This window comes from Pleurodeles waltl, chromosome 7, assembly GCF_031143425.1.
Source record: "Pleurodeles waltl isolate 20211129_DDA chromosome 7, aPleWal1.hap1.20221129, whole genome shotgun sequence".
NCBI classification, from domain to species: domain Eukaryota; kingdom Metazoa; phylum Chordata; class Amphibia; order Caudata; family Salamandridae; genus Pleurodeles; species Pleurodeles waltl.
This window is the reverse complement of record NC_090446.1, coordinates 901923302-901950755: the sequence shown is the minus strand read 5'-3', so window position 1 is coordinate 901950755 and position 27454 is coordinate 901923302. Positions and strand designations below refer to the sequence as shown.

The following is a 27454-nucleotide window of genomic DNA, read 5'->3' as shown; positions in this document are numbered from 1 at the left end:
CTCTGAGAGGCCACAACATGAGCACTGACCCTCTGCCCTGCTATTGCTGAGTCGAAAGTCATCACTCTCAATGTTCAAGATCTATTTAACCATATGAAGCAGAGGGCAACACCACTTGGAAAATACCTGCCTCCTCTAGGAGACTCACCTCCTCTCCTTTGATTGGCATCAATTGAGGTCTTGTGCCTTCCCCACCATTTCTTCTCCGCTAACACGGCCAAAGAGGCAGGGTAACAATTCTTGCTGCTCACTTATCCATGGGGACAGTCGGGGACAAAATAGCCAATTTAAGAGGAAGACTGTTAGTGGTCCGGGTGCATGCGAATGGGTTCTCCTTCACTGTTGCTTCAGTTTATTACCCTAATGAAAATTGTTAGAAATGGGGTTTGCAGTGGTTTGTACCCTAAGTAGCGACCCTCACTCTATTCAGGCTAAAGGAGCCACACTGCTAAGATAACCCCTGCTCACCCTCTTGGTAGCCTGGCACGAGCACTCAGGCTTATCTCAGTGGCAATATGTAAAGTATTTGTACACACACAGTAACAGTGAAAAAAACACAAAGTACCCACACCAGTTTAGAAACATAGCCAATATTGATCTGAATAAAACAAGACCAAAACAACAAAAATCCAACATACATAAGCAAAGATATCACTTTTAAAAGGCTAAATGTAATTGTAGTTCCTTGAAATCAGTGAAGCGCTTGACTGAGGCAAAGTACCTGAGATGCATCAAAACCAAAGACAATGCGGGCCGCAACAAAGGTGATGCGTTGAAAGAGCCGGAGATGCATCGGTTCCTCGCTATTGCAGGGGTGGTTATGTGTCGGTTCCTTACTGCTAGACAGGTGAAGTGATGCGCCAGTTCCTTACTGCCATATGGTAGATGATGCGTCGTTTGTGGCCCAAAGCATCGGTTCCTTACTGCGTGCAATGTTGGTGAAGAAAATGGCACCCAGAGATAATGTGTCGATGATGTGTCAAAAGTCAAGCGTCAATGTGTCGAACTCACAGTGATAAAGCAGGCGTCGGAGTCCAGGTAGTGCGTCACAGACTTCGGTGATGCGGTGCTAGAAACGCACGCAGTGGTGGTTGTTCTGACGTGCTGCGATGGAAAGCTTGGGCCTGTGTTAAAAACCGTGGTCGGTGAGTCGGGTGCGGACCACGCTCCAATGCGGGCAACAGCGATGCATTGAATACTTACAACGATGTGTCGGTTCAGAATGATGCTGTGTGATGATGTGGGGTCAGAGGTCCGGTACTTATACCCATTTCTGTCTTTGAAGTAGGCAGACTTCAAAGAGAAGCCCTTGTAGTGCACAAGACCCTGCCTTTCCCTGCCATGGCCCCAGATACACTCCAGGGGGTTGGAGACTGTTTTGTGTAAGGAAATGGCAAAGCCCTATTCAGGTGCAAGTGTCATATCCTCCCACCACTCTAGCTCAGGAAGACCCATCAGGAAATGCAGGGCACACCTCAGCTCCCTTTGTGTGACTGCCTAGAGTGAATGCACAAACAGCCCAACTTTCATCCTGATCCAGACCTATATTCCACTGACCTCGTTTAGCAAGAAAAGGCCCACTTTGTAAGAGTGGTATTTTCAAACTTACAATTCAAAAACACAGTTCACCAAAAGTTTTATTTTTAAAATGTGAGTTCAGAGACCCCAAACTCCATATCACCATCTGCTTCCAATGGGAAATTACACGTAAAAGATATTTCAAGGCAATCCTTATGTTGCCCTATGGGAGAAATAGTCCTTGAAATAGTGAAAAACAAATTTAGCAGTATTTCACTATCAGGACATGTAAACCACACCAGTACACTTCCTACCTTTTAAATACTCTGCACCCTGCCCATGGGGCTGCCTTGGGCCTACCTATTGGGTGATTTACATGTAGTAAAAGAGAAGGTAGAGACCTGGCAAGTGAGTGCAATTTCCAAGTCAAAATGGCAGTTTCAAACTGGACACACACTGTAGTGGCAGGTCTGAGATTTGTTTACAGAGCTACCCATGTGGGGGTCACAATTGGTGCTGCAGACCCACCAGTAGCATTTGATTCACAGGCCCTGGGCAGCCATGGTGAGTTACACCTGGGACTTACTAGTAAATCAAAAATGCCAATCATGAATAAACCAATCACCAATACAATGTAGATGGAGAGAACTTGCACTTTGGGCACTTTACCACTGCTGACCAGGGCCAGAGTCCTAAAGCCAGCAAAACCGAAAATCAGCACAGGATCAAAAACAGGGGGTCAGAAATAAAAAAGACAGGGGAAACCACAGCAAGAGCTGACAGGTCTAACAAAAATCAGGAGCAGTTTTTAAAAAGTGTGCTGCTGGCACCCTATTGTCACTGGATCAGGCCATCCTTATTGGGGGGACTCAGCTTAGTGGTGGACAGTGCTCCTGATTGCTCAAAGCCATGGTCAGGCAGAGACTGTGAGCAGGGAGTGGAGTGGCTGCAGGAGGTGGGCCTCACAGACTTGTGGAGGGTTGCCCATCCCCACACGAGGGATTACACATAGTTTAGTTTAGTTTAAGTAATTTGTAAAGCGCATGGCTACCCGAAGGCCTCCCAGCGCTAAAAGGTAAGTAACAATCCAAAACAGAAAACCCAAAGGAAGAACTATGATGGAAATAAAAAGGTCTTTAATTTTTTGCGGAACGGTTGTTTCAAAGCTTCTTGTCAGAGCTCTAGGGGTAGGGAGTTCCAAAGGTGAGCATCCTTAACTGAAAAGGAGAAATTTAGGGCCTTTATTATGAAGGGCTTTGTGTGTCATGCATAGGGCCTTAAAGCAAATCCGATGTTTTATAGGTAGTCAGTGAAGGGAGGCTAAGGCAGGTTTAGCTGATTGATGTCTGGGTATATTCATAAGTAATCTTGCAGCTGTATTTTGTACAACCTGGAGTCTCCTTATTACATAACCAGGAGAGCTGAGAAAAAGGTAATTATCATAGTCCAGTCGTGAAAATATCAAGGCCTGAATGAGAATTCTTCTGGCCAGAGGAGGTAGGAGGTTAAGAATGTTCCTTAAAGTTCTTAAAAGGCGAAAGCAGGATGAGGAAAACTTTTTAGATTGCTGCTCCATCGTAAGGCGATTGTCTAGCCAGAAGCCTAGACTCTTTACATACTACTACTCCTGTCCATAAAACATGCATACAGGTTAACTTTTTATTTTTGTTTACATACGCCTGCTCTGTGCAGTAAGGTCAAAACCATAGACAATGAACCTAAGGCCCTATCGGACCATGCCCCTGACTCTTATCCTACAGTTTGCTCATCCACGTTTGATCTTCAGGGTGTGGAGGCTTGGTGATTCTTCACTGCATCACACAGACATTGTTGACAAGCTGCAGCACATTAATTTGGACTTCTTGAAGATCAGTGACACAAACAAGATGACTCTCTCCACCCCCTGGGAGACACTGAAAGCTGTAGTGCAGGGGGAGTTCATTGCTATCTCTGCTGCTGAAAATAAGTTGCGAAGGAACAGGAGTGGGACATTGAAGACACAAGCGTGTGAATTAGAGGCCATTTATAAGAGAAATGGTGCAGCGAGAGTTTGGCGGCAGTTTCACTCTGCCTTGGCTCTGCTGTGTGGCCTAGATGTGGTTAGGGCAGAATGTGCCCTTTTCTGCACACGTTTTATGTAGATGCCAGCGACTGGATGAACAGGTTAGTGAAGTCTTGATAATGGCAGTGGAGACGGTCACAGGAGACACACGACTTGCGAATGCCTTTAGGGACTAATATAAAATTCGGTAACAGGTGCCAGACTTGCATGCTGCGGACACGCTGGCGTATCTTCAGGGGGGCCCAAACACTGTGGCCCACCTCACAGCAAGCAGATTCCCTAGGTAAACCTATAAGAATAGAAGAGGTTGTGTCTGCAATAGCACGTTTTGAAGTTGCTACAATCCTCGGTCCTGATGGCTTCTCTGCCCTGTTTTACAAGACTATTTGCCAAGATTTTGCTCCACTACTTACTAGGCTCTTTAATTTATTCTGTGACTTACGCTCCACTTCTATGCTAGAGGTCTCAGTATCTGTGATCCCAAAGCCTGGTAAGGACTTGCTCCTACCACCTTTTTTTCACTTACTATTGTGGATGCTAAGCTATGTACTGGCATCCAGGTGGTGCAGCTTCACCCCCTCATGCAAGTTTTAGACCATGACAAGTCAGGTTTTATCCTTCACAGGCAGTGTGGGGATAATACTAAACGGATCCTACATCTCATTGACAAAGCCAAATGGTCACGTCGGGAGTTCATCCTCCTGGCTGCTAATGGTAAAAAGGCATTCATTAGAGTGCACTGGCCATACCAAGACCCCACCATGAGTCACTTTTGCTTCGGGAATAAGTTCTACTCCTGGGTTTTTAGCAGATATAGCAAACTCAAAGCTGCGGTACGAGTCAATGGAACTCTCCTGTTCACCTTCCCAATTTGCAGATGCACAAGGCAGGGGGGTGTTCTAGCTCCCCTGTTGTTCACACTCTACATGGAGCTTATAGCCCAGGGAGTCTGTGACGATCCAAAGATCACAGGGGTGTTATTCGGGGGAGAAGACCATGTTATCAGGCTGTATGTTCGTGGCACTTTGACGACCCGATCCTCTCTCTGTCGCCCTATCTGATGGAACTTTAGTTATTCGGTAAAGCCTTGGGCTTCCGTGTCAACATCTCGAAGTCGCAGGGCCTTAACCTGACTGCTACGCCGCACACCCAAAATCTCCTGAGGCCACGGTACTCGCTACCATTGACCGAATCCCACAAATCCTATCTGGGAATCTCGGATGACAATCACGGACACTGTTTGCATAAATTACTGCTCCTTGCTAGCCCGGATCAGGGTGGGCTTGGCCAGGTGGTGCCAGTATCGCCTCTCCTCGCTCGGGAGAAGAGCGGCTCTGAAAACGACTGCACTTCCCCGAGCCCTCTTCCTGTTCCAAGCCCTATCTTTATCTCTGGCGGCCGAGGTCCTTAAATCACTTCAAGCTGTGTTCCACAGTTTTGTCTGGGGGAAGGAGGAATGGCCACATATGCACCGTAACCGAATGTACTGTATGGCTGATGGGGGAGGGGGTGTTCAGGTAGGTGGGATAATGACACTGGGTGTTCCCATTCTTACTCATTATTACCAGGTGATGCAACTACGCTTCTTAGTAGAGTGAAACCATCCGGAATCCGAGAAGCACTGGTGCTTCATGAACCATGCGATGGCAGACAGTCGCCTGTTGATGGTTCCCTGGCTTCTGCGCAGACACAGAGCCTGGTACATTTACTCCACGTTGGTCACCCAGGCCACCCTGGCAGTGTGGGACTCTGTGGTTGCTTAGATGGTTGGAGGTCCTTCCCTTCCCCTCCCCTCCCCTCTCACTCTTATATTGGGGAACTCAAGGTTCTGTCTGCGGTAGCACTTGAGGAATGGAATGAACTCTGGCTGCAAGTCGGTGGGCCATCTCTTTGACACCAAGTATATCTTAGGTTTTTAGGAATTCATCCTATATATACACCTTGAAATTTAATTCCAGTTAGCAATAGGTAAGTCATTTATTCCCTTGATCTCGACCTAAAATACATAGTCTATCAGCAACACTCACCTAATTCTCCCTTATATGTAAGAACTACAACAAAAAGAAGATGGTACTTTCTCCGCTTAAGATGTTACTATCGAAGCAAGAAGGTGCTGGTACTCGACAAGTGTCTGTCTGATTCCTTGCTCCTTGAAAGGCTCAACTAGGATACCGTATATACATTGTGTCTTTAATGTTCATATACAAGTTGTAATCCAGAGATATCAGCTTGCCTCCAAATGAAACTCCTGCACAAGCTCAATTGAGAAATAAACAGTCAGTCACTTTTTTGTTCCCAATATTGACATCCATGATTTCTTGCATTCCAGTCAGCTGTTGCATCCCTCACTTTGGGGCCAGACTTGTTACCATGGAGAGCATCCACCATTGTCTGTCATGAATAGAATCTTCATGAATTCTCATCAAACTTCCAACTACACTATAAATTAGGAACAACACTAAAATTAGACTGCAGTTCTATTTCTCATGGATCCATGTTGTAGTTTAAAATCTTTCACTAAGCACTGATTGTTCCTTGATACCTTCCCTCATGTGCAGGTATCCAGGTGCACAGACCTCTTTAGAAACGCATGCATTGTGCTCTGGATTAAGGAGTGGTCCAGTACTGTGCCTTTTCTCAGCCATATTACGCTACTAATATATGCATGTGCCAAAGGTCATTAAAAGCCAGAACTTCACAATTCTGTTCAAGGTGCTTAGGTATACTTCTGAAGTGGTCTGAATCAACAAAGGAGGAAATGGGGTTTTTCTGTAAAAGCTTTTATTTTCATTTAAGGAGATATCACTCACAGAATGTAGCAAGTAGCCAAAGGAAGTTGCACAGCAGTGTTCAAGGTGTTTCCCCAGAGCATTACTAGCCCTTGCCCATTTACAGTGGCTTGAAGGGGCTTGGAGCAGGAGGCACTCAGAAGAGCAAACTCAAACTTGGATGACTGAGACAATCTTGGTGCCATCTTGGCCCTGACTGAATCTCACCCAAAGGCAGAAAGGCAGATCAGATGTATCACTTTCATATGGGCAGCGCCCAAGCAGGCAGTTCCCAGCAGTGAGAGCTTTGCAAATAGCTGTGGGGACATTAAGCTTCTTGGTGAGGTGAATTGGTCCAGATACTGATCACAGCATTTCCCGCAGCACTTTCACAAGGTGTCACTGCTTATTGGGCGATCCACAGTGACTGCAGTCTTAAGCAGGTTCTATTTATGACTTAAACAAGAGGATGACACCCTTGTGGTCCAGCCCTGGGAATGTTGCACAAGCCTGTGCACAGGTCTAAGCTGCCATCCAAAGGGAATTCAAGGAATTGGCCAAATTCAGTGCACTTTATGAGGGATGCCCCAGTCAAAAGTAGTGTATCTTTATTCAAAATTCAAACCTCCTCCCCTCCAGGTTTGGTGAGTTGCAGTGCACGATGGATGTGGTGGGGAGCAGAGAGCTCCAAATTCTAGGGAGCTGCTGACTGAATTGGATGTATTGCCTGTTAGATTTGAACAGTGTGCTGTTGATAGTATGGAAGCAAATGTTTTGCTACTGCTTAAGCCTGGCGGCACAAAATACGAACATTGGGCCATTTCTGAATCTCCACGTGGCCCAGCACTGGTTGCATAAAGGCAGCTATATTTTCATTCTCCACTTTATCCAGCTACTCAATTTGTCACAGAAATATGCGATCTCATTTCTACTTGTCCTGGAGAAATTCCAGGCTCCACAACGGGTCTTCCTCGGGACTAGTAGATAGGGGACATCCAAACTTCACTCAACCATGTAGACCAACAGTCTTCTCCAATATAACTTCAACTTTCCACAGATATGAGATTTATTATTCCCAACTTCCTCCTTTGGTCATATTTTCTTATTTCCTCCAATTCAATCCCTTTTCAAAGCCGGTACATCGCTCGCCTATATTCAGAAGCCACTACTTGCCATCATCTTTTAGATGTGGAGCCCAGAATTGGCCCAAGAGGTAGAGGGGGTCGAAACGTCAACGATTATGCTTTAGCCTGGATTTGTTGTTTTTTGTGTGGAATGAAGTGAAGGACCTAAATGGGGAACTGAATTCTGATATAAATAAATGTTGATCCAATGTGGAAAAAGGGTTAACAAACAGGCTGTTTTTTAAGTCTATTTCTATTAGTGCGAGATTCATTGTCTCTGTTTGTCTTTCTGATCACGAGCACTTGATTTCTTTGCACTTTTTCTGTCCTTTTTTTTGTGTTGATATGGTAGGGTTTTTTAATGAATTTTGAATATGATTAGAGAATATATTTTGTATATAAAATAAAGGATGGCCTTCAAATGGCTGTTTATATCTATGCTGTATGATAGTTATAAGGGTTAAAGTTTTCCCATTGTTTCCTGATGGATCAATGTTGTTTTGTAAAATGATTTACCCAGATCCTTTGGGTTCTTTATGAGTTACCCTGTGTGGGTTGTAATATAGTGTAGACATATAGCAGAAAGAGTCCTGTGGGACGTCAGAGATTAGGAGAGGCTGAGTGTCTGCCTAAACGTTTCCTAGGATAATTTTGTCGGCAGTGGTGGCCCGTTAGAAAGTTTTAAATGCATTTGACTGAATATTCCACTGGATCAGGATGTGATCATTATATGTGAGTAATAATTAGAAAAAAGGCCCTAAGACAGCATGGTAACTGGTATCTCTGGTAGAAATTCTCTGAGTTGTTAAACTGAGGCCTCAGAGAACTCATAACAGAGTTGGCGGATACTTTAATAGATTTAAGGCTAAGAGTAGGAGAAATTAATTCACTGTCAACTGTGTAATGCAATTACAGAATTGTAACACCCACAATAAACAACTACATTAAGGTTGCAGTATTTATATGGGGTATCTTAGTGCTAACAGCGTCACTATCAGAAGTATACAGAATAGAAAGCTTCTGCCCAGTATTACAAAAGATTTCACATAACCAGGTTCTAAGCATTTTGTGAGAACTTGGTTTCAAACGGAGTTACAGAGAAAAGCACAAATTGGTTAGCCTTTGACTCACCTGCTCCTCTTCACAGGGTATCATCGCAGAGGAGAACAAGAACATCCAACCCAAGGACGAGGAGGACCCAGGAAAATTCCGTGAGGCTGAAGTGAAGATGCGCAAACTCTTTGGTATGCCAGAAGAGGAGAAGCTGGTCAACTATTACTCCTGCAGCTACTGGAAGGGGCGGGTTCCCCGGCAGGGCTGGCTTTACCTGACAGTCAACCATCTCTGCTTCTACTCCTTCCTTCTTGGAAAAGAAGGTGAGGAAACCTCCATCTTTAAACACCCTTGTGCAACACACTCCAAATTCTCAGTGGTGGTGACTGGTACAACCTTCATATTTTATAGTGCAAAAGTGAGTTGACAACTGCTTACTACATTCAGTGATATCAGAAATGGATTCTTTCAACAGAATAAAGCACATTGAATAGTAACAACATTAACATGCATCCCAAGAGAGTCTTCATTTTGAAGTGACACCCTTTTCAGGATCACTATTGACTACGTAACACATTTCTCATGCTGTTTAAATAAGGGTTATTATAACCAGGCAATATTCCTTTCATCCATGAATGAGTAAATTAGCACTGCTGAACCCTAGTTTAACATCTGGAGGTTAATCACCCATTGCTGCAGAATGCATGCAACCCATTAAACTATTCTAATATTGAGAGTACTCATAGCACTGCAGTATTGGTTATCATATGTACCTAACCACTAGTTCCGTTTTGTCTGTCTTTTTGAAAGGGATTTTAAAGCAGTCATATTCCAAGATAGCCACCATGTACAGTATCATACAAGCATTGGTTATTCTTTTATGGGCCTATGTATACAGTTTGGTGTTTTTGCTTTGAAGATCATTGAATGCCTCCCACTTTCTTTAGAAACACTGATTGAACTGTTGTCTATAGGAGGCTCCAGCCAAATGATTTATGGGTGGCTGGAACAGCTTGTTTACATTTTTGGTCAGGTATTTGACAGACTTCCAGAATAAGAACCAAAATATGAGCCACATTTGCTCTAGACTCACTAAAAAGTGTAACCTAGACCAAAAAGAAACACATGGCAACTGAAAGTGTAATTGACAACACTACACACAATTTTGGAAATGTTTGTGGTTCCAACCACTAACTAAATAATTATTTGTGTTTAATTCATATACCTTTGTTCCTGCCCAACTCAGGGGTTCTCATTTTATTCACCCTGGGCCAATGAACATATTGTCTGGATTTAAACGTTTAATTCCCCCATCCCCCACCCCTCCCGGTTAAATGCTGATCCCTTTAGTGGTTCCTGGCCCAAAGAAGTAATTTACAGAATGATTGTTCAGAAATATGAATGAAATCCTTATTTTCTACTTCAGTCGAAATACATGACTAAGGTGTCCTCTTTTTTTGTGTTCCTTTGAATACAAAAAATCCTCTACCATATATAAGGTGATTTTCCCCCCTCCCTCCCCCTAGTGACCTGTGCTGTGTCACACCACTCTACTTATCTCCTTGGTTGTGTTGTATGGGCCCTTCATGCCTTCCTAATCGCTCTTTCTAGGCGTTTTTTTTATTTTGTGGTTTAACAGGTTAAACAATATAAATGAAAATGAGATTAAAAAATGTAAATTAATTACAATCTACTTAGGAAGTTAAAAAGTTGTGGAGTGTACTTTTTAGATGAATGTTGATTTTATTGATATGCTCTTGTAAAGACATTATAAAAAAAATAACATGTTAACTCTGGGGGGGTCAGCATTGTTAGAGCACGCAGGATTTGTTGCCCATCTGCTGCAGCTTTGGTGGGGAGAGAGGTTTCCAGCCTATCCTTTCTTAATCAAACGGTTTAGTTGAAGATCATTGCCTCACACCTTTCACCCCTGCCAACTGGCTGTAACCATGGTTTTTGTGTTTTTCTTTCACTCTGTACACTCTTGCCTATGCAGTGACTCTGGTTGTTCAATGGCTGGATGTCACCCAGCTGGATAAGAATGCCACAATGCTTTTCCCAGAATGCATTAAGGTACTCACCCGCGACAGTGAACTCTATTTCTCCATGTTCTTAAACATCAACGAAACATTCAAGCTCATGGAGCAACTGGCCACAATCGCCATGCGGCAACTGCTGGACAATGAGGGCTTCCTGGAAGACAAGTGTCTGCCCAAGCCCACTCGGCAACTCAAGAACATCTCAGCACTTAAGAGGTAGGAGATTACATCCCTTGGATGCTAGAGAGTGGTTGCGTAAGGGGTACTGGAGGCTGGGACTAGGAAAAACAACTGGGAGCATCAAATACAGTGCCATCCTTATATAAATGTAGTCCTTGAAGTGTGCATCTCTTCAAGCTCAGCTCTTGCATGCAGTGCTCTTTCTTCCCACACCGACCCTTCCCTCCAGATCCCTCCTCCTCCAGAAAGTTCCCTTTAATAGAAGATCTGTGACAAATCACCCATCTTTTAATGATGTGAGCTATTTTACAAATGAATCCCAGTTTTTCGGTGCAACATTATTGGTTGTAAATGATGTGCTTTTAAAAACATTAGTAGGTGATTAGGTCAGGGCTGATAACCTGCATGTGATGTTCTATGTAGCTTAGTGAGAGCCATGCATAAAGCACACTAGCCTCATCTGCCCTGGGAGACTGTTTGGCTTTGTTCCTTCATTATACAGAGATTTAATGATTGTGTCTGTTGTAAATTCACTCAATTGGGAAGTAGTATTGTTGTTTTGATGCTTTTACTATAATGTTCTAGACTTCACAACTATAATCGGACACCAGAACATTATGTTCGGTGGCATGTGTAGCTGCAGATACACATGCTGTGCATAGTCCGCCGTCTGGTGTTGGGTCGGAGTGTTAAAGTTGTTTTTCTTCGAAGAAGTCTTTTCGAGTCACGAGACTGAGGGACTCCTCCTCCTTTGTTTTCATTGCGCATGGGCGTCGACTCCATCTTAGATTTGGTTTTTTTCCGCCATCGGGTTCGGACGTGTTCCTTTTCGCTCCGTGTTTCGGGACGGAAAGATAGTCATAACTTTAGAAAACTACATCTGTATTGTTTCGTTCGGTATCGGGTTAGATTAGAATCGACACCGTATCATGAAGAGCTCCGGTAGCCCTTCAGGGTAATTTCGATCCCCCGTCGGGGCCTGGTCGGCCCGACCGCGTGCAACATCGAGACTGATGGAACGGACCCCGTTCCGATTCTGTCCTAAATGCCACAGTAAATATCCCTATACAGACCAGCATTTGGTCTGTAACTTGTGCCTGTCACCCGAGCACAAGGAAGAAACGTGTGAGGCCTGTCGAGCGTTTCGGTCGAGAAAAACGCTCCGTGACCGAAGAGCCAGGCGGTTGCAGATGGCGTCCACGCCGACAGGACAACGAGGGTTCGAGGAACAGGGAGAAGAAGAGGAAGCCTTCTCCATCCATGAATCGGACTCGGAAGAATTCGACGTCGAAGAAACCGTGAGTAAGACGTCGAAGCAAGCACCACATGGGAAAACAGATAAAACCCAGGGGACGCCACTGCCAACAGGCCATGGCTCAACCCATAAAGTAGGTGACCGTCCATCGGCACCGAAAAAAGGCGAACTGGTGCCGAGGTCGTCCGACTCGGGTCGAGACACAGGCACGCAGCAATCTCGGGACCGAGAAAGTGCTGCAGAAAAGGGTCGACACCCAGACAGCACCACCGAGGCTGCTCGGCACAGAGACAGCGGCACCGAAGATGGCCGACGCCGAGAAAGTTCGACACCGAAAAAGAGAAAAATCTCGTCGGAGCCGACAACAACAAAAGACACGGTTTCGGTGCCTAAACGACCAGCAACTGAACCGACAGCCAGTTCGTACTCAGAGGAACAATCACTGTCCTCCCAAATGCGCAAACACAGGTTTGAGGAAGATTTACAAACCACAGATGTAGACCACACACAAAACCGGATCTTCATACAAAGTGGTACAGGGAAGATCAGCACTCTTCCCCCAATCAGGAGAAAAAGGAAACTCGATTTCCAACCACAAGAAAAGACACCACAAGCAAAAGTGGTAAAGAAGGTAACTCCACCACCGGTAACTCATACATCACCGGCACAGACTCCGTCACATTCACCAGCTCATACCACTATGAGCCAAGATGACCAGGATGCGTGGGATCTCTGAAGCCCCAGTATCAGACAATAGCCCTGAGTCGTACCCTACTAAGCCCTCACCACCTGAAGACAGTACAGCGTATGCACAGGTGGTAGCTAGGGCAGCAGAGTTCCATACAAGAGCCTGTCGAAGATGACTTCCTTTTCAACACCCTCTCCTCCACCCATAGCAATTATCAAAGCCTCCCTATGCTCCCGGGAATGCTAAGGCACGCTAAACAGATCTTTAAAGAACCTGTCAAAAGCAGAGCAATAACTCCAAGGGTGGAGAAGAAATATAAAGCACCGCCCACGGACCCTGCTTTTATCACATCACAACTGCCACCAGATTCAGTTGTCGTAGGAGCAGCTCGTAAAAGAGCCAACTCGCACACATCAGGCGACGCACCACCTCCAGACAAGGAGAGCCGCAAGTTCGACGCAGCTGGGAAAAAGGTTGCAGTACAAGCTGCAAACCAGTGGCGCATCGCTAACTCGCAGGCGCTCCTAGCGCGATATGACAGAGCCCATTGGGACGAGATGCAGCATCTCATCAAGCATCTACCCAAAGAATTCCAGAAACGGGCAAAACAAGTGGTTGAGGAGGGACAAAATATCTCCAACAACCAAATACGTTCCTCTTTGGATGCAGCGGATACAGCTGCAAGAACAATAAATATAGCGGTAACCATAAGGAGGCACGCATGGTTGCGCACATCCGGCTTCAAACCCGAGATACAACAGGCAGTGCTCAATATGCCGTTCAATGAACAACAATTGTTTGGACCCGAAGTGGACACGGCAATTGAAAAATTGAAAAAAGATACTGACACAGCTAAGGCCATGGGCGCACTCTATTCCCCGCAGGGCAGAGGCACTTTTGGCACGTTTCGCAAAACAACCTTCAGAGGGGGGTTTCGAGGTCAAACCACACAAGCTAGTACCTCACAAACAACACCGTCTACCTACCAGAGACAGTACCAAAGGGGAGGCTTTCGGGGCCAATACAGAGGGGGACAATTCCCTAGAAACCGGGGAAAATTTCAGGGTCCCAAGACCCCACCAACCAAACAGTGACTCACAAGTCACTCAACCCCTTCACACAACACCAGTGGGGGGAAGACTAAGCCAGTTCTACAAATTTTGGGAGGAGATAACAACAGACACTTGGGTCTTAGCAATTATCCGGCATGGTTATTGCATAGAATTTCTCCAACTCCCTCCAAACGTCCCACCCAAAACACAGAATATGTCAAAACAGCATTTAGACCTTCTACAACTAGAAGTTCAAGCATTACTGCAAAAAGACGCAATAGAATTAGTACCAGGTCCACAAAAGAACACAGGAGTTTACTCACTGTACTTTCTAATACCAAAAAAAGACAAAACACTGAGACCAATCTTAGATCTCAGAACAATAAACACCTACATCAAATCGGAACACTTTCACATGGTCACGCTACAGGATGTATTACCACTGTTGAGACCACAAGACTACATGACAACCTTAGATCTAAAAGACGCGTATTTCCACATACCGATACATCCCTTGCACAGGAAATACCTAAGGTTCGTATTCAAAGGAATACATTACCAATTCAAAGTGTTGCCGTTCGGTATAACAACTGCACCGAGAGTCTTTACAAAATGTCTGGCAGTAGTAGCTGCACATATCAGAAGGCAGCAAATACACGTGTTCCCCTACCTAGACGATTGGCTAATCAAGACCAACTCCCTAACAAAGTGTTCACACCACACAGATTATGTCATACAAACCCTCTACAAACTAGGGTTCTCCATCAACTATACAAAGTCACACATTCTGCTGTGCCAAACACAGCAATACTTGGGAGCGACAATCAACACAACAAAAGGGATAGCCACTCCAAGTCCACAAAGGGTTCAAAATTTTTACACAGTCATACAAGCCATGTATCCAACACAAAAAATACATGCAAAGATGGTGTTAAAACTCCTAGGCATGATGTCCTCATGCATAGCCATTGTCCCAAACGCAAGATTGCACATGAGGCCCTTACAACAGTGCCTAGCATCACAATGGTCACATGCACAGGGTCACCTTCTAGATCTGGTGTTGATAGACCGCCAAACATACATCTCGCTTCTATGGTGGAATAGTATAAATTTAAACAAAGGGCGGCCTTTCCAAGACCCAGTGCCACAATACGTGATAACTACAGATGCTTCCATGACAGGGTGGGGAGCACACCTCAATCAACACAGCATCCAAGGACAATGGGACGTACATCAAAGAAGGTTTCATATAAATCACCTCGAATTGTTAGCAGTATTCCTAGCATTGAAAGCATTTCAACCCATCATAATCCACAAATACATTCTTGTCAAAACAGACAACATGACAACAATGTATTATCTAAACAAACAGGGGGGAACACACTCGACACAGCTGTGTCTCCTAGCACAAAGGATATGGCAGTGGGCAATTCACAACCACATTCGCCTAATAGCACAGTTTATTCCAGGGATCCAGAACCAGCTAGCAGACAATCTCTCTCGGGATCACCAACAAGTACACGAATGGGAGATTCACCCCCAAATTCTAAAATCTTACTTCCAAACTTGGGGAACACCTCAAATAGACCTATTTGCAACAAAAGAGAACGCAAAATGCCAAAACTTCGCATCCAGGTACCCACACCAGCAGTCTCAAGGCAATGCTCTATGGATGAATTGGTCAGGGATATTTGCGTACGCTTTTCCCCCTCCCCCTCTCCCTCTTCTTCCATATCTAGTAAACAGATTGAGTCAAAACAAACTCAAACTCGTACTAATAGCACCTACATGGGCAAGACAACCTTGGTATACAACACTACTAGACCTGTCGGTAGTGCCTCATGTCAAACTACCCAACAGACCAGATCTGTTAACACAGCACAAACAACAGATCAGGCATCCAAACCCAGCATCGCTGAATCTAGCAATTTGGCTCCTGAAATCCTAGAATTTGGACACTTAAACCTCACACAAGAATGTATGGAGGTCATAAAACAAGCTAGAAGGCCATCCACTAGACACTGCTATGCAAGTAAATGGAAAAGATGTGTTTGCTACTGCCATAATAATCAAGTTCAAACATTACATGCATCTCCAACAGATATAGTAGGATACTTACTACATTTGCAGAAATCAAATCTGGCCTTTTCTTCCATAAAGATACATCTTGCAGCAATATCTGCATACCTGCAGATTACTCATTCAACTTCATTGTTTAGAATACCTGTCATTAAAGCATTTATGGAAGGCCTAAAAAGAATTATACCACCAAGAACACCACCTGTTCCTTCATGGAACCTCAACATTGTCTTAACAAGACTCATGGGTCCACCTTTCGAACCCATGCATTCTTGCGAAATACAATACCTAACGTGGAAAGTTGCATTTCTCATTGCCATTACATCTCTAAGAAGAGTAAGTGAAATTCAGGCTTTTACTATACAGGAACCATTTATTCAAATACACAAAAATAAGGTAGTTCTAAGAACCAATCCAAAATTCTTACCAAAAGTTATTTCACCGTTTCACTTAAATCAAACAGTAGAACTACCAGTGTTCTTTCCACAGCCAGACTCAATAGCTGAAAGGGCACTACATACATTAGACATCAAAAGAGCACTAATGTACTACATTGACAGAACAAAACTAATCAGGAAAACAAAACAACTATTTATTGCATTTCAAAAACCTCATACAGGAAACCCAATATCAAAACAAGGTATAGCCAGATGGATAGTTAAGTGCATCCAAACCTGCTACCTTAAAGCAAAGAGAGAGCTGCCTATTACACCAAAGGCACACTCAACCAGAAAGAAAGGCGCTACCATGGCCTTCCTAGGAAATATTCCAATGAACTAAATATGTAAGGCAGCAACATGGTCTACGCCTCACACATTTACTAAGCACTACTGTGTAGACGTGCTATCTGCACAACAAGCCACAGTAGGTCAAGCTGTACTAAGAACTTTATTTCAAACTACTTCCACTCCTACAGGCTGAACCACCGCTTTTGGGGAGATAACTGCTTACTAGTCTATGCACAGCATGTGTATCTGCAGCTACACATGCCACCGAACGGAAAATGTCACTTACCCAGTGTACATCTGTTTGTGGCATTAGTCGCTGCAGATTCACATGCGCCCACCCGCCTCCCCGGGAGCCTGTAGCCGTTTGGAAGTAATCTCCAACATTTGTACATTTGTAAATATATTACCTTAACCTTTATCTTGTACATACTTATTCATTCCATTGCATGGGCACTATTACTAACATACACAACTCCTACCTCACCCTCTGCGGGGAAAACAATCTAAGATGGAGTCGACGCCCATGCGCAATGGAAACAAAGGAGGAGGAGTCCCTCGGTCTCGTGACTCGAAAAGACTTCTTCGAAGAAAAACAACTTGTAACACTCCGACCCAACACCAGACGGTGGACTATGCACAGCATGTGAATCTGCAGCGACTAATGCCACGAACAGATGTACACTGGGTAAGTGACATTTTCCTTACCTTCAGGTTTCCAAGTCTTGGTTATATGCCCCTTGGCTATAATTATAATTGTGACGAATATCTCTCTTGGAATGTTTCTCGCACTTAAATCTCCCAGGTGCCAGATTGGATCCTCAAAAGTTGAAAACGCTCTCCTGCGCCAGTACGTGGTTCTTGACTCTGTCTCAGCACTGGGTACTACACCAGACAAGATATTCCTGGAGCCATATAGGTGTAAATGTGGTACCTGCCCAATCTCTCCTAAAAACTCTTAACTTCAACATTTATTATCTGCAGTGCTGGAGAGGATATTGCCCCAGAAAATCAGTGTTCAAGCCACATGCAAATTTTACCTTCAGACCATCACAAGGTATGCTCATGATGTCTGGGGCTGAAGTATTAATCCAGATCATGTGCAAAATTAATCCCCATGCTTGCCAAAGCCATCAAACAGCATGAGACCAAGATGTTGATAGCGAAGGCTCAGGATGAACACTGGGCTGGATGTCTGTACAGATCCTCCCGCTCCTTTGTCGACTAGTAAATCTTCCAAAAGGTTGACAAACCGATACAAAAGAAGAACCAGAGGAGCAGTAGGTGTCTTGACTGATGGTAAGAATCCCCACTATGGGTTTCTGTGAGCAGCAACTAGTTTGTCTCCCTGAAACAAACTGCAGTGCCCTTCATGGGCCTTGGGACAACTCTGGCCTTCGTGGATTTCCCAGCTCCCGGAGCTGACCTTGAATAAAATAAAGCTTTCACACAGGAGTTACTGGCCTTAGTGCACTGGTCCATCCTCTGGCCTCATGGAGCCACCTCATTTTCCGAAATGGCTTCTGCCAACAGGTATTCCCTGGGCATCAGGTGGTACTGCTTATTCTTTTTATAATGCCATTTTACTGCTGGCAGATGCAATGCCTGCTCTGACAGCCTCTCCACAAGTGCTGGACTATCTTTGGAATGCTGCATCTGCAAATTTTCTTTAGACCATTCTGGTGCATTCAAAATCACAGGCTCAACAGCTGGTTGAGGAATCCCAGTATAGACCTCTACCAAGGGGGGGAATACTTGAAGGGTTGCACAACCTTTTTGGCTAGGACCCAGTTCAGATCCAAATGCCTCCAATTGTTGGACAAAACAGGGATGACAGAAGTGTGTCAGGTATTCTTTCTCCAACACTGATGTTGCTGACTATTTAGATCTGCAGAGTGAAAGTTGCCTAGATACCTCGCCCAGAAATTGACATTGAGTGCTCCTTGGGTAGTTCCTTTGAGGAAGTGGCATGATTTACAGACACCCTTACAAAACTGGCTGACTTTCTGGAACTCATCTTGCCCACAGAGGAAAGGAATCAAACATTCTCACTGAGATTTCACAGCCAGTATCCTCAACCTCTGAGCCTTTGCTACCATTTAATGAAGTTTTGGTGCAGCTCATTCTAGTGTGTGGCAAGCCACTTTCTGCACCGGTGGTGAACCATGCGTTCACCCGTTGCCATTGCTCCGTGCCTAGGACCCGAAAGTTCTTACAACTCATCCGTCACTATAGAATCTGGTGGTGAAGGCATCATGCTGCTCCAAACGGAACCCTGGATCTTTCCATATGGCTCACCTAGGTTGTGAATTGAAGAATCTAGAAGCCCCAGGGATAAAAAGATAACTCATCAGCAAGTCTCTTCCTTTGCTCCTCAAATGTGACCTGTCTTGTAGTGTATTACACCCATGTGTTATAGGAAATGGCACAAATGGTTGTGACAAATTTGCCAGATCACTTGCATTACCATTTCACAGAGGTCATTTGCAGGAGGCAGAAACCGGCCAAGCAAATACAGAGTTCAGGGTCTAAACACCGTAGACAGGGTGGCAAGCTTGATGGGCTCCTCTTTTGCCATCCGCATATATTCCTGGTTACATTCCACTGGATTGTGAGGGACTTCAAAACTAAACAGTTTGACCTGCCACTTTATGGCCCCCGCTTGATCCCAGAGGTTGACTTCCTCTTCCTGTCAATTTGACTGTGAATATGGCAGGTTTTGTGGGCTTTCAAGGGTAGTGTTCACAGCCTGCACTGCAGGCAAAACAAGTTTCTGTGCTATTGGGCACAGTGGGTTCACAGATTGACCTGTGCCAAACAGCAGCTGCCATCTCCTTCCCCACTGCCACCAACTAAGGTCACTTGAAGCTGCTTCACAACCTACCATGTTGGGAAATCATTGTGTTAGACCACTGGGTCCTGCAGAAAATAGAACATGACTACCACTCTCCTTTTTCAGATGTTCTCACCTACAATCGCCCCACCCTGAAGTACTTCAGGAGAGCAGGCTTATATCCTGCAGAAAGAGTCTCACCGTTGCTGAGTAAATCCTATGGGAACTAGTTCCGGAGCATTAGATAAGGAAGTGATGAAACTCCCCTTAAGTTCTTGTTCCCAAGAAAGACTGACGTCTAAGAACCCATATTCTACCATTTGGGTCTTGAATCCCTTCCTCCTCAAGGAAAGTTTCAAGATGCTATCTCTTTTGTAGACACTGCTGGCTCTGGAGCGGGGAGACTAGATGGTGTCCCTCGACTTGCTGGATGCATAATTTCACATGCCGATCCTACAGCCACACAGGATCAAATCAAATCATTAACATTTATAAAGCGCGCTACTCACCCGTGCGGGTCTCAAGGCGCTAGGGGGGAAAGGGGAGGTTATCGCTGCTCGAACAGCCAAGTCTTTAGGAGTCTCCGGAAAGCGGAGTGGTCCTGGGTGGTCCTGAGGCTGGTGGGGAGGGAGTTCCAGGTCTTGGCCGCCAGGAAGGAGAAAGATCTCCCACCCGCCGTGGAGCGGCGGGTGCGAGGGACGGCAGCAAGTGCGAGGCCAGCGGAGCGGAGGGGGCGGGTGGGGACGTAGAAGCTGAGGCGTCTGTTGAGGTATTCCGGTCCCTTGTTGTGGAGGGCTTTGTGTGCGTGGGTGAGAAGACGGAAGGTGATCCTTTTGCTGACTGGGAGCCAATGCAGGTGTCTCAGGTGTGCGGAGATGTGGCTGTTGCGGGGTACGTCGAGGATGAGGCGGGCCGAGGCGTTTTGGATGCGTTGCAGGCGGTTTTGGAGTTTGGCTGTGGTCCCGGCGTAGAGGGTGTTGCCGTAGTCCAGGCGGCTCGTGACGAGGGCGTGGGTCACGGTTTTTCTGGTGTCGGCGGGGATCCAGCGGAAGATCTTACGGAGCATGCGGAGAGTGAGGAAGCAGGCGGAGGACACGGCGTTGACTTGCTTGGTCATGGTGAGAAGAGGGTCCAAGATGAAGCCGAGGTTGCGGGCGTGGTCTGCGGGGGTCGGTGCGGTGCCGAGGGCCGTGGGCCACCAGGAGTCGTCCCAGGCGGACGGGGTGTTGCCGAGGATGAGGACTTCAGTTTTTTCAGAGTTCAGCTTTAGGCGGCTGAGCCTCATCCAATCTGCGACGTCCTTCATACCCTCTTGTAGGTTGGTCTTGGCGCTGGCGGGGTCCTTGGTGAGGGAGAGTACAAGTTGGATGTCGTCGGCGTAGGAGGTGATGATGATGTCGTGCTTGCGTACGATGTCGGCGAGGGGGCTCATGTAGACATTGAAGAGTGTCGGGCTGAGCGATGAGCCTTGAGGTACGCCGCAGATGATCTTGGTGGGTTCTGAGCGAAACGGAGGGAGGTAAACTCTTTGGGAGCGGTTAGCGAGGAAGGAGGCGATCCAGTCCAGGGCCTGGCCTTGGATCCCGGTGGAGCGTAGGCGGGTGATTAGGGTGCGGTGACAGACGGTGTCAAAGGCAGCCGAGAGGTCGAGGAGAATGAGGGCGACTGTTTCACCGTTGTCCATCAGGGTTCTGATGTCGTCTGTGACTGAGATGAGGGCGGTTTCCGTGCTGTGGTTGGTTCGGAATCCGGTTTGTGAAGGGTCGAGCAGGTTGTTGTCTTCCAGGAAGGTGGTCAGCTGTTTGTTGACGGTCTTTTCTATTACCTTGGCTGGGAAAGGTAGAAGAGAGATGGGGCGGAAGTTTTTCAGGTCGCTTGGGTCAGCCGTAGGTTTCTTTAGTAGGGCGTTGACTTCAGCGTGCTTCCAGCATTCGGGGAAGGTAGCAGAAGAAAAAGAAGAGTTGATGACGGTCTGGAGGTGCGGGGCGATGATGTCGTCGGCTTTGTTAAAGATCAAGTGCTCCTGTTTAAATTGTATGTAAGTGGTTCATCCATGATTGGCATATTTGAATTACTAGTAAGTCCCTAGTAATGTGCACTAGAGGTGCCAGGGCCTGTAAATCAAATGCTACTAGTGGGCCTGCAGCACTGGTTGTGCCACCCACATAAGTAGCTCTGTAATCATGTCTCAGACCTGCCCCTGCAGTGTCTGTATGTGTATTTTTACACTGCAAATTCGACTTGGCAAGTGTACCCACTTGCCAGGCCTAAACCTTCCCTTTCCTTACATGTAAGGCACCCCTAAGGTAGGCCCTAGGTAGCCCCAAGGGCAGGGTGCAGTGTATGGATAAGGTAGGACATATAGTAATGTGGTTTATATGTCCTGACAGTGAAATACTGCCAATTTCGTTTTCACTGTTGCAAGGTCTGTCTCTCTCTCATAGGATAATACCTTAAAATTGCTTAGAAACATAAATCCCAGAAATATTTCCCAGCACACCACCTGAAAATCATTACCACCCTGTGGCTAACAGCTGCTTTTTCGGTGCTTGTGTCATCTTTAAAAGTATGCAATGTTGGTACTGTGCTCAGAACTGTACTTTTTATACCTCTGAAACATCACCTGATGGCAGTAGGGCTCTGGGTAACTCAAGCCTAAATGATGGTAACGCCTTTTTAAAGAAGATTTGTGATCTTAAAAAACATTACCTCAGAAGCTTACACTGGCTTCCAGTAAAAATCATATTCAGAATTTTGTGCCTCATGCTCAAAAGCTTTGTAGGAACACCGTCCATATTCCTTTAAAAAATTGTACAATACAATCGTACATGCAGCTTGCTCAGTAGATGAACGTCACCCCAGAATCAAAAACCAGGGTTGACTCATGCTCCTCAGTGGCAGGGTCACACCTTTTATACAATTTGCATATGGAAATCAGCCCATTCAATGATGTAGTTGAGCATACAACTCAAGACAGACCTCTTCTGACCCCTACATGCATACACCATTTATGCTGTCTGTTTTAACTGATTAAGATGCCTCCCAAATACCTAGTAAACTCAGTCATTGTAACTGCAACTGCTCAGTCAAGGCTTCAGCCAGACAAATTTCTGACCACTGGAACCACAACTTTACCCATCTGTGCATATGCCTTTTCTCGTCAATTCTGTAAATTGTATCTAACCAAAACTGAACAGACCGTTATTAATCAAATTTTGTGTTATGTAAAATGCTCCCGTGCTTGAGAGCCTAGAAACAATTGAGTTCTGTACTGTATGCAATACCAGAAAATTAACATATAAGATTGCAGTGGTACCTGAGACCTGGTGAGTCTGGAGACTAATGTTCATATTCTGTGGGTTTATAAGCAATGACGATGTAATGTTGTTTTGATTTTTAAATTTGAGACAAGTTTAAGCAGTGGTTGGATATAGATTCTTCGCAGTATGAAGGACGGAGGCAGTACACAATCAAAAACATTAGAGGTTGTTATGAGTAGCTCAGTAATTCTTTGACTGTGAGAACCTGTGTATGCTTCTTTTAAACATTTTGTCCACTCTCTGCTGCTGTGTTTCCCTTTCCCTAGCTCTCCCCTGTTATACTGTCCTGATTGTGTTTGTGTTTTTCCTCAAAGATCATGTATCCTTCTCTTTTATTTTTCTTATCTCTCTTTATCCCTTGGTTTGTCCCATATCACCTTCTGTTGCTGTATACCCTTTTCCTTTATGTCATTCACTTTATACATATTACTTTTTACTCCTTTGTTTTTATTCCTTATTTTCTTCTATGCCCCTTTTTTAACCTTTCCCCCTTATACCCTCTTAGATTCCCCCTATTCTTCTTGTGGCTCTTCAAGCTTTTTATTTTACCTAACTTCTTCGCTGTCATCTTTCGTACCTTCCCTATTTCCCACCAGTGTGTTCCGTTCATTTAATAAAAGTCTAATCACCATTACTCCTCCTCACTCTAACTTTTTAACACTTCCCTCTCCCTTCATAGAGACTTGGATGCACGTGCCAAGAACGAGCGATACCGAGCAACCTTCCGATTGCCCAAAGACGAGCGGCTGGATGGACACACAGACTGCACACTTTGGACGCCTTTCAGCAAGATGCACGTACCAGGCCAGATGTTTGTCTCCAATAACTACATTTGTTTTTCCAGCAAAGAAGAGGAGGTCTGTCAGCTGATCATCCCACTGCGCGAGGTGAGGGATGCTTTAGGTGACAAGCACATAAGGGGAGGTTGAATGAGGAGGAAGTGCTGCCTAGTGAGTTCTGTACATAGGCCATCAGTATGTCCCATTTTCATAGTCTGTAAATGATTGATATTCCTGCTTATGATCTTGTGTTTCCGAGAGAACACCTTGGCCTCCGATCTGAAGTATTTAAAAATACTTCTTACTTAGATACTGACACAACAGCAGTTCACACGTTCAGAAGAACAGCTTTTTGAAGTCCACTAAGAGCAGTTTTGTTGTCTTGTTCATTGAAACCATGCACCAAGGACACACCATTCTGTTTCCATTTTTTTTTACTTCACTTACCTTTCCATGTCTCCTGTTCTGAGGAACAACTGGGATAGTGCAGCAGAGATGTTGTCTCTAGTGGATATGACGTCTGTCGAATCATGAGACACAAACAACCTTCTATGCACTTTATCTGAACAAACGTTCTGGGAATGCGAAAATAAATTTGTTTTCCTTTGCCTAAGTTGCTTTAAAATGGACAGTTGAATTGACCTTTGGTCCTTCTCTTCCTTTTCTGGTCAGGTGACAATCGTGGAGAAGGCAGACAGCTCCAGTGTCCTGCCTAGCCCACTGTCTATCAGCACCAAGAGCAAGATGACCTTCCTGTTTGCCAATATTCGTGACCGCAACTTCCTGGTGCAACGTATCTCAGACTTTCTGCAGCGAACCTCGTTGGGCAAGCAAGGCGGGGACAGCCCTGCAGAGAGAGGGCTGTTTGAGAGGAAAGGGAGCAAAGACAACACTGGCTACGAGGTTTCTGAAATCATTTTTGTAGGAACAGGAATAGAAATTATGTAAATTGGAGATCAGGGCAGAAACTCTTTTAAAACAGCAAATGTAATTTCATTTTGGAGAATAATTTATGACTACTTTACAGAAATAAAAATGGAGCACACATCTATGGCTTTTGCCATGTTAGATTTGATGGTAAAGAGCTGAAGGAGGGTGGGTGGGTTATTTCGAGTAGGGGGACAGATTGGTGAAGGATAATATGTGGTGATGAGATCAAAATGTAGCACATCCTTGTCTATCCATGGTGTAGGGAGATGAGCAAATATATATGTAGCTAATTAAAATATCTTTATCTTGGTTTTGACACGAGGAAAATAAACAGAGAACTAGTTATGTAAAATATCTTCATATTGCTATCTTTAACGCTGAAATGTGGCTACACAAAGCTATAGTTCCCTAAAATGTTTGCACATTCCTGTCTATGGAGGAGAATGGGAGGAATGCGCACATTGATCTGCTTTTAGCGTTCAGTGATCCGGAATACGAAGGACACATCTTTTTGCATGATTAAAATGTTTGCACAGCGATCCATTATGCTGATCTGTAGCTACACATACAAATGTAAAATAGCTACTAATATGATTGCCTGTGGCTGTCCATATGTATATGATAAGTTCAAAAGGCTTAAAGCTGACAAATGCACACTGTTTCTTGACTGTCAGCTGTATGTTACTTCATACATCAATAAGCAAAACCACACGATTCATTGTTTCTGGGGTGGTTGTGCTCAGCACTAGCTCTTAAAGTTGGGCACGCACAATACAGACACAAAACTTGGACCTGCTTGTGTGAAGGCTGTCTTAGACGTTTACCAATGTATCTGATACGGCACAATAGCAACTGGTTTTCAAATATTGTTGAGTACTCGTCCACTCGTACACATAACCTCCAATATGCGCCTACACCCTTAGAAGTTAGAATTACTTGACTCAAGGTGTGTGTGCCAAAAGCTGTTAATTCCCCAATCCATATTGATGATTGTAAGCAACATGTTGCCAGATATTATTGAGTACTTGTCCACCTGTTGTGCATAGCCCCCAATGCACACCTACATCATTAGAAGTTACTATGACTTGCCTTAAGGTGTGTGTGCTAAAAACTGTTAATTGTCCAGCCCATATTGATGATTGTAGGCTAGTGCCAGTGCACGTACTAATAGGATGAATAGGCATTTAGAAGCCATTAAGGCCCAGCAAATATGAGCAATAAGGCTGTTCTCACCTGTCCCATTCTCCCATGTTGTTCTCCCACATCTGGACATTCATGCTCACTATCCCGATGTGCTGCATGAAACTGCTCTGCGCTCTCACTCTAAACTCTCACTAAACATAGAATGCAGTTTTTATAACAACAGTAGTTTTTACCCACTTTTTAAGGCTTCTGCTTGATTGAGCTAATGACACTATTTCAGTGTGTAGTAATCCATCATATATTGCTCTTATGTGCTTTGTAAGTGTGAAAGTGCATGGATTAAGTACCACTGTTGTGAGTTCCTCCTGCCATTCACTGCTTTGCCTTCTCTCCATTTGCAGGAAATTCCCAAGATGCCTTCAAGTAGCCCACCAGCTCCAGGCGCTACTTTCACTGCCTGCAATCAACTAAGCCACTTTGGTGCTGGGGAGGCGCCGACTGCATCACAGGGGCTCCTGAAACTTTATCAAGGGAACACTGTAGGGGAACTAGGGCCAAAGGAGGTATGACTGAATACTGGAAGCTGACGACTAAGGAGGCAGGTTGTTGTACGGGGTTATTGGCACAGGAAGTACACTGTTGTAGAATGATTTTATGTACAGCAGAGTACCGGGAGCTGGTGGCTAGAGGAGCTACTACATGGAGCATTGAGATGGGGCCATAAGAAGTATCATGCACAACAGGGATAAGGCCGTAAAGGGGGCAGAGTTCTGAGGAGATGCAATACAGTTTAAAGAGTGGTGGCCAGGGAAGCATGATGTGGGGACAAAGGTGCAGTCCAGGGGCATATGCTGCAGTTCAGCATCAATGGGTAAATATTTTCACACAGTACAGACAATTGTGGCACAAGAGGTAAAATTCAATACAGAAATGTAAAGTTCAAGGGGCTTTGACTTGGTACAGGAAACTAGAGGCATGGAGAATGTGAGTCATAGATCATGAGACTGTACGAGGAACTAAAAAAAGATACTGCATGTTACAAGAATCTAGAATGATGGTTCTTAAAAAGGTAGTGCACAATTTAGGCCATCTGTCCTGAAGGACATATGATGCAGTACAAATAAGTGGCACCAGAGAGGTTGTGATGCAGTACATAAAGCTGTGGCCTGAGCGTTTACAGGGCAGTTCAAGCTGTGGCCAGTGGAGTTGCAGTGTGTTGCAGAGAGGTGATGCTGGAAAAGGAAGCATGTAGGACCAGGAACTAGGGCCTTGAGTGCATCTAAACTACTTCTCAGATAGATAGCAGTGGCTTCAATGTTAGTGCTTATAGAGAAAAAACTGGGAAGCCCAGGGTCTCCTCCCAGTATGTTAGGTTTGCTGTTAACAAAGGAAGTTCGGCTTACTTCTTGGATACACCGGATCGAACTACGGTTTTGAAGTCAGTTTTGTGACAGAGTGACACACTGGACAAGTGATGGCTTCTTATATTTTATTACAATCCTTCTGCACAAATACATCTTACCCTTCCTGGTATGAGCTTACAGTTCTTTGCATACTGCCATTGTTATATCTGCCCAATTCCTGTGTCATACTTCAGGTGTTTGCGCTATATGCTAATATGCTTATCTGTTTGTGGCTTTTTTGTCTGTAGGCCAAGGAAAAGATGAAAGAAGAGTCATGGAATATCCATTTTTTTGAGTATGGGCGGGGTATGTGCATGTATCGGACAGCCAAGACCCGCGAGCTGGTTCTTAAGGGCATTCCAGAAAATCTACGGGGAGAGCTTTGGCTTCTGTTCTCAGGTAAGAGCGCACTCACAATTAGCGAACATGCCTTCCAGGAGGTGGGTGGACTGGCTATCTGATCTAAAGTGAGATGCATGTACTGTCAATGTTCTTCTGCACAG

The 27454-nt window shown here is 45.0% G+C and overlaps 1 protein-coding gene across 2 annotated transcripts in view; it reads left to right on the top strand.

Annotated features, from left to right (window-relative positions):
- The window catches only part of TBC1D9B (TBC1 domain family member 9B), a 172277-nt gene that overhangs the window by 38690 nt on the left and 106133 nt on the right, over positions 1-27454 (top strand). For both annotated transcript variants that reach the window (XM_069199510.1, XM_069199509.1), the window contains exons 4-9: positions 8620-8848; positions 10522-10780; positions 23376-23583; positions 24148-24378; positions 25950-26111; positions 27200-27350. In XM_069199510.1, the coding sequence (XP_069055611.1) occupies positions 8620-8848; positions 10522-10780; positions 23376-23583; positions 24148-24378; positions 25950-26111; positions 27200-27350 (1240 nt within the window). The remainder of the gene's footprint in view (positions 1-8619; positions 8849-10521; positions 10781-23375; positions 23584-24147; positions 24379-25949; positions 26112-27199; positions 27351-27454) is intronic.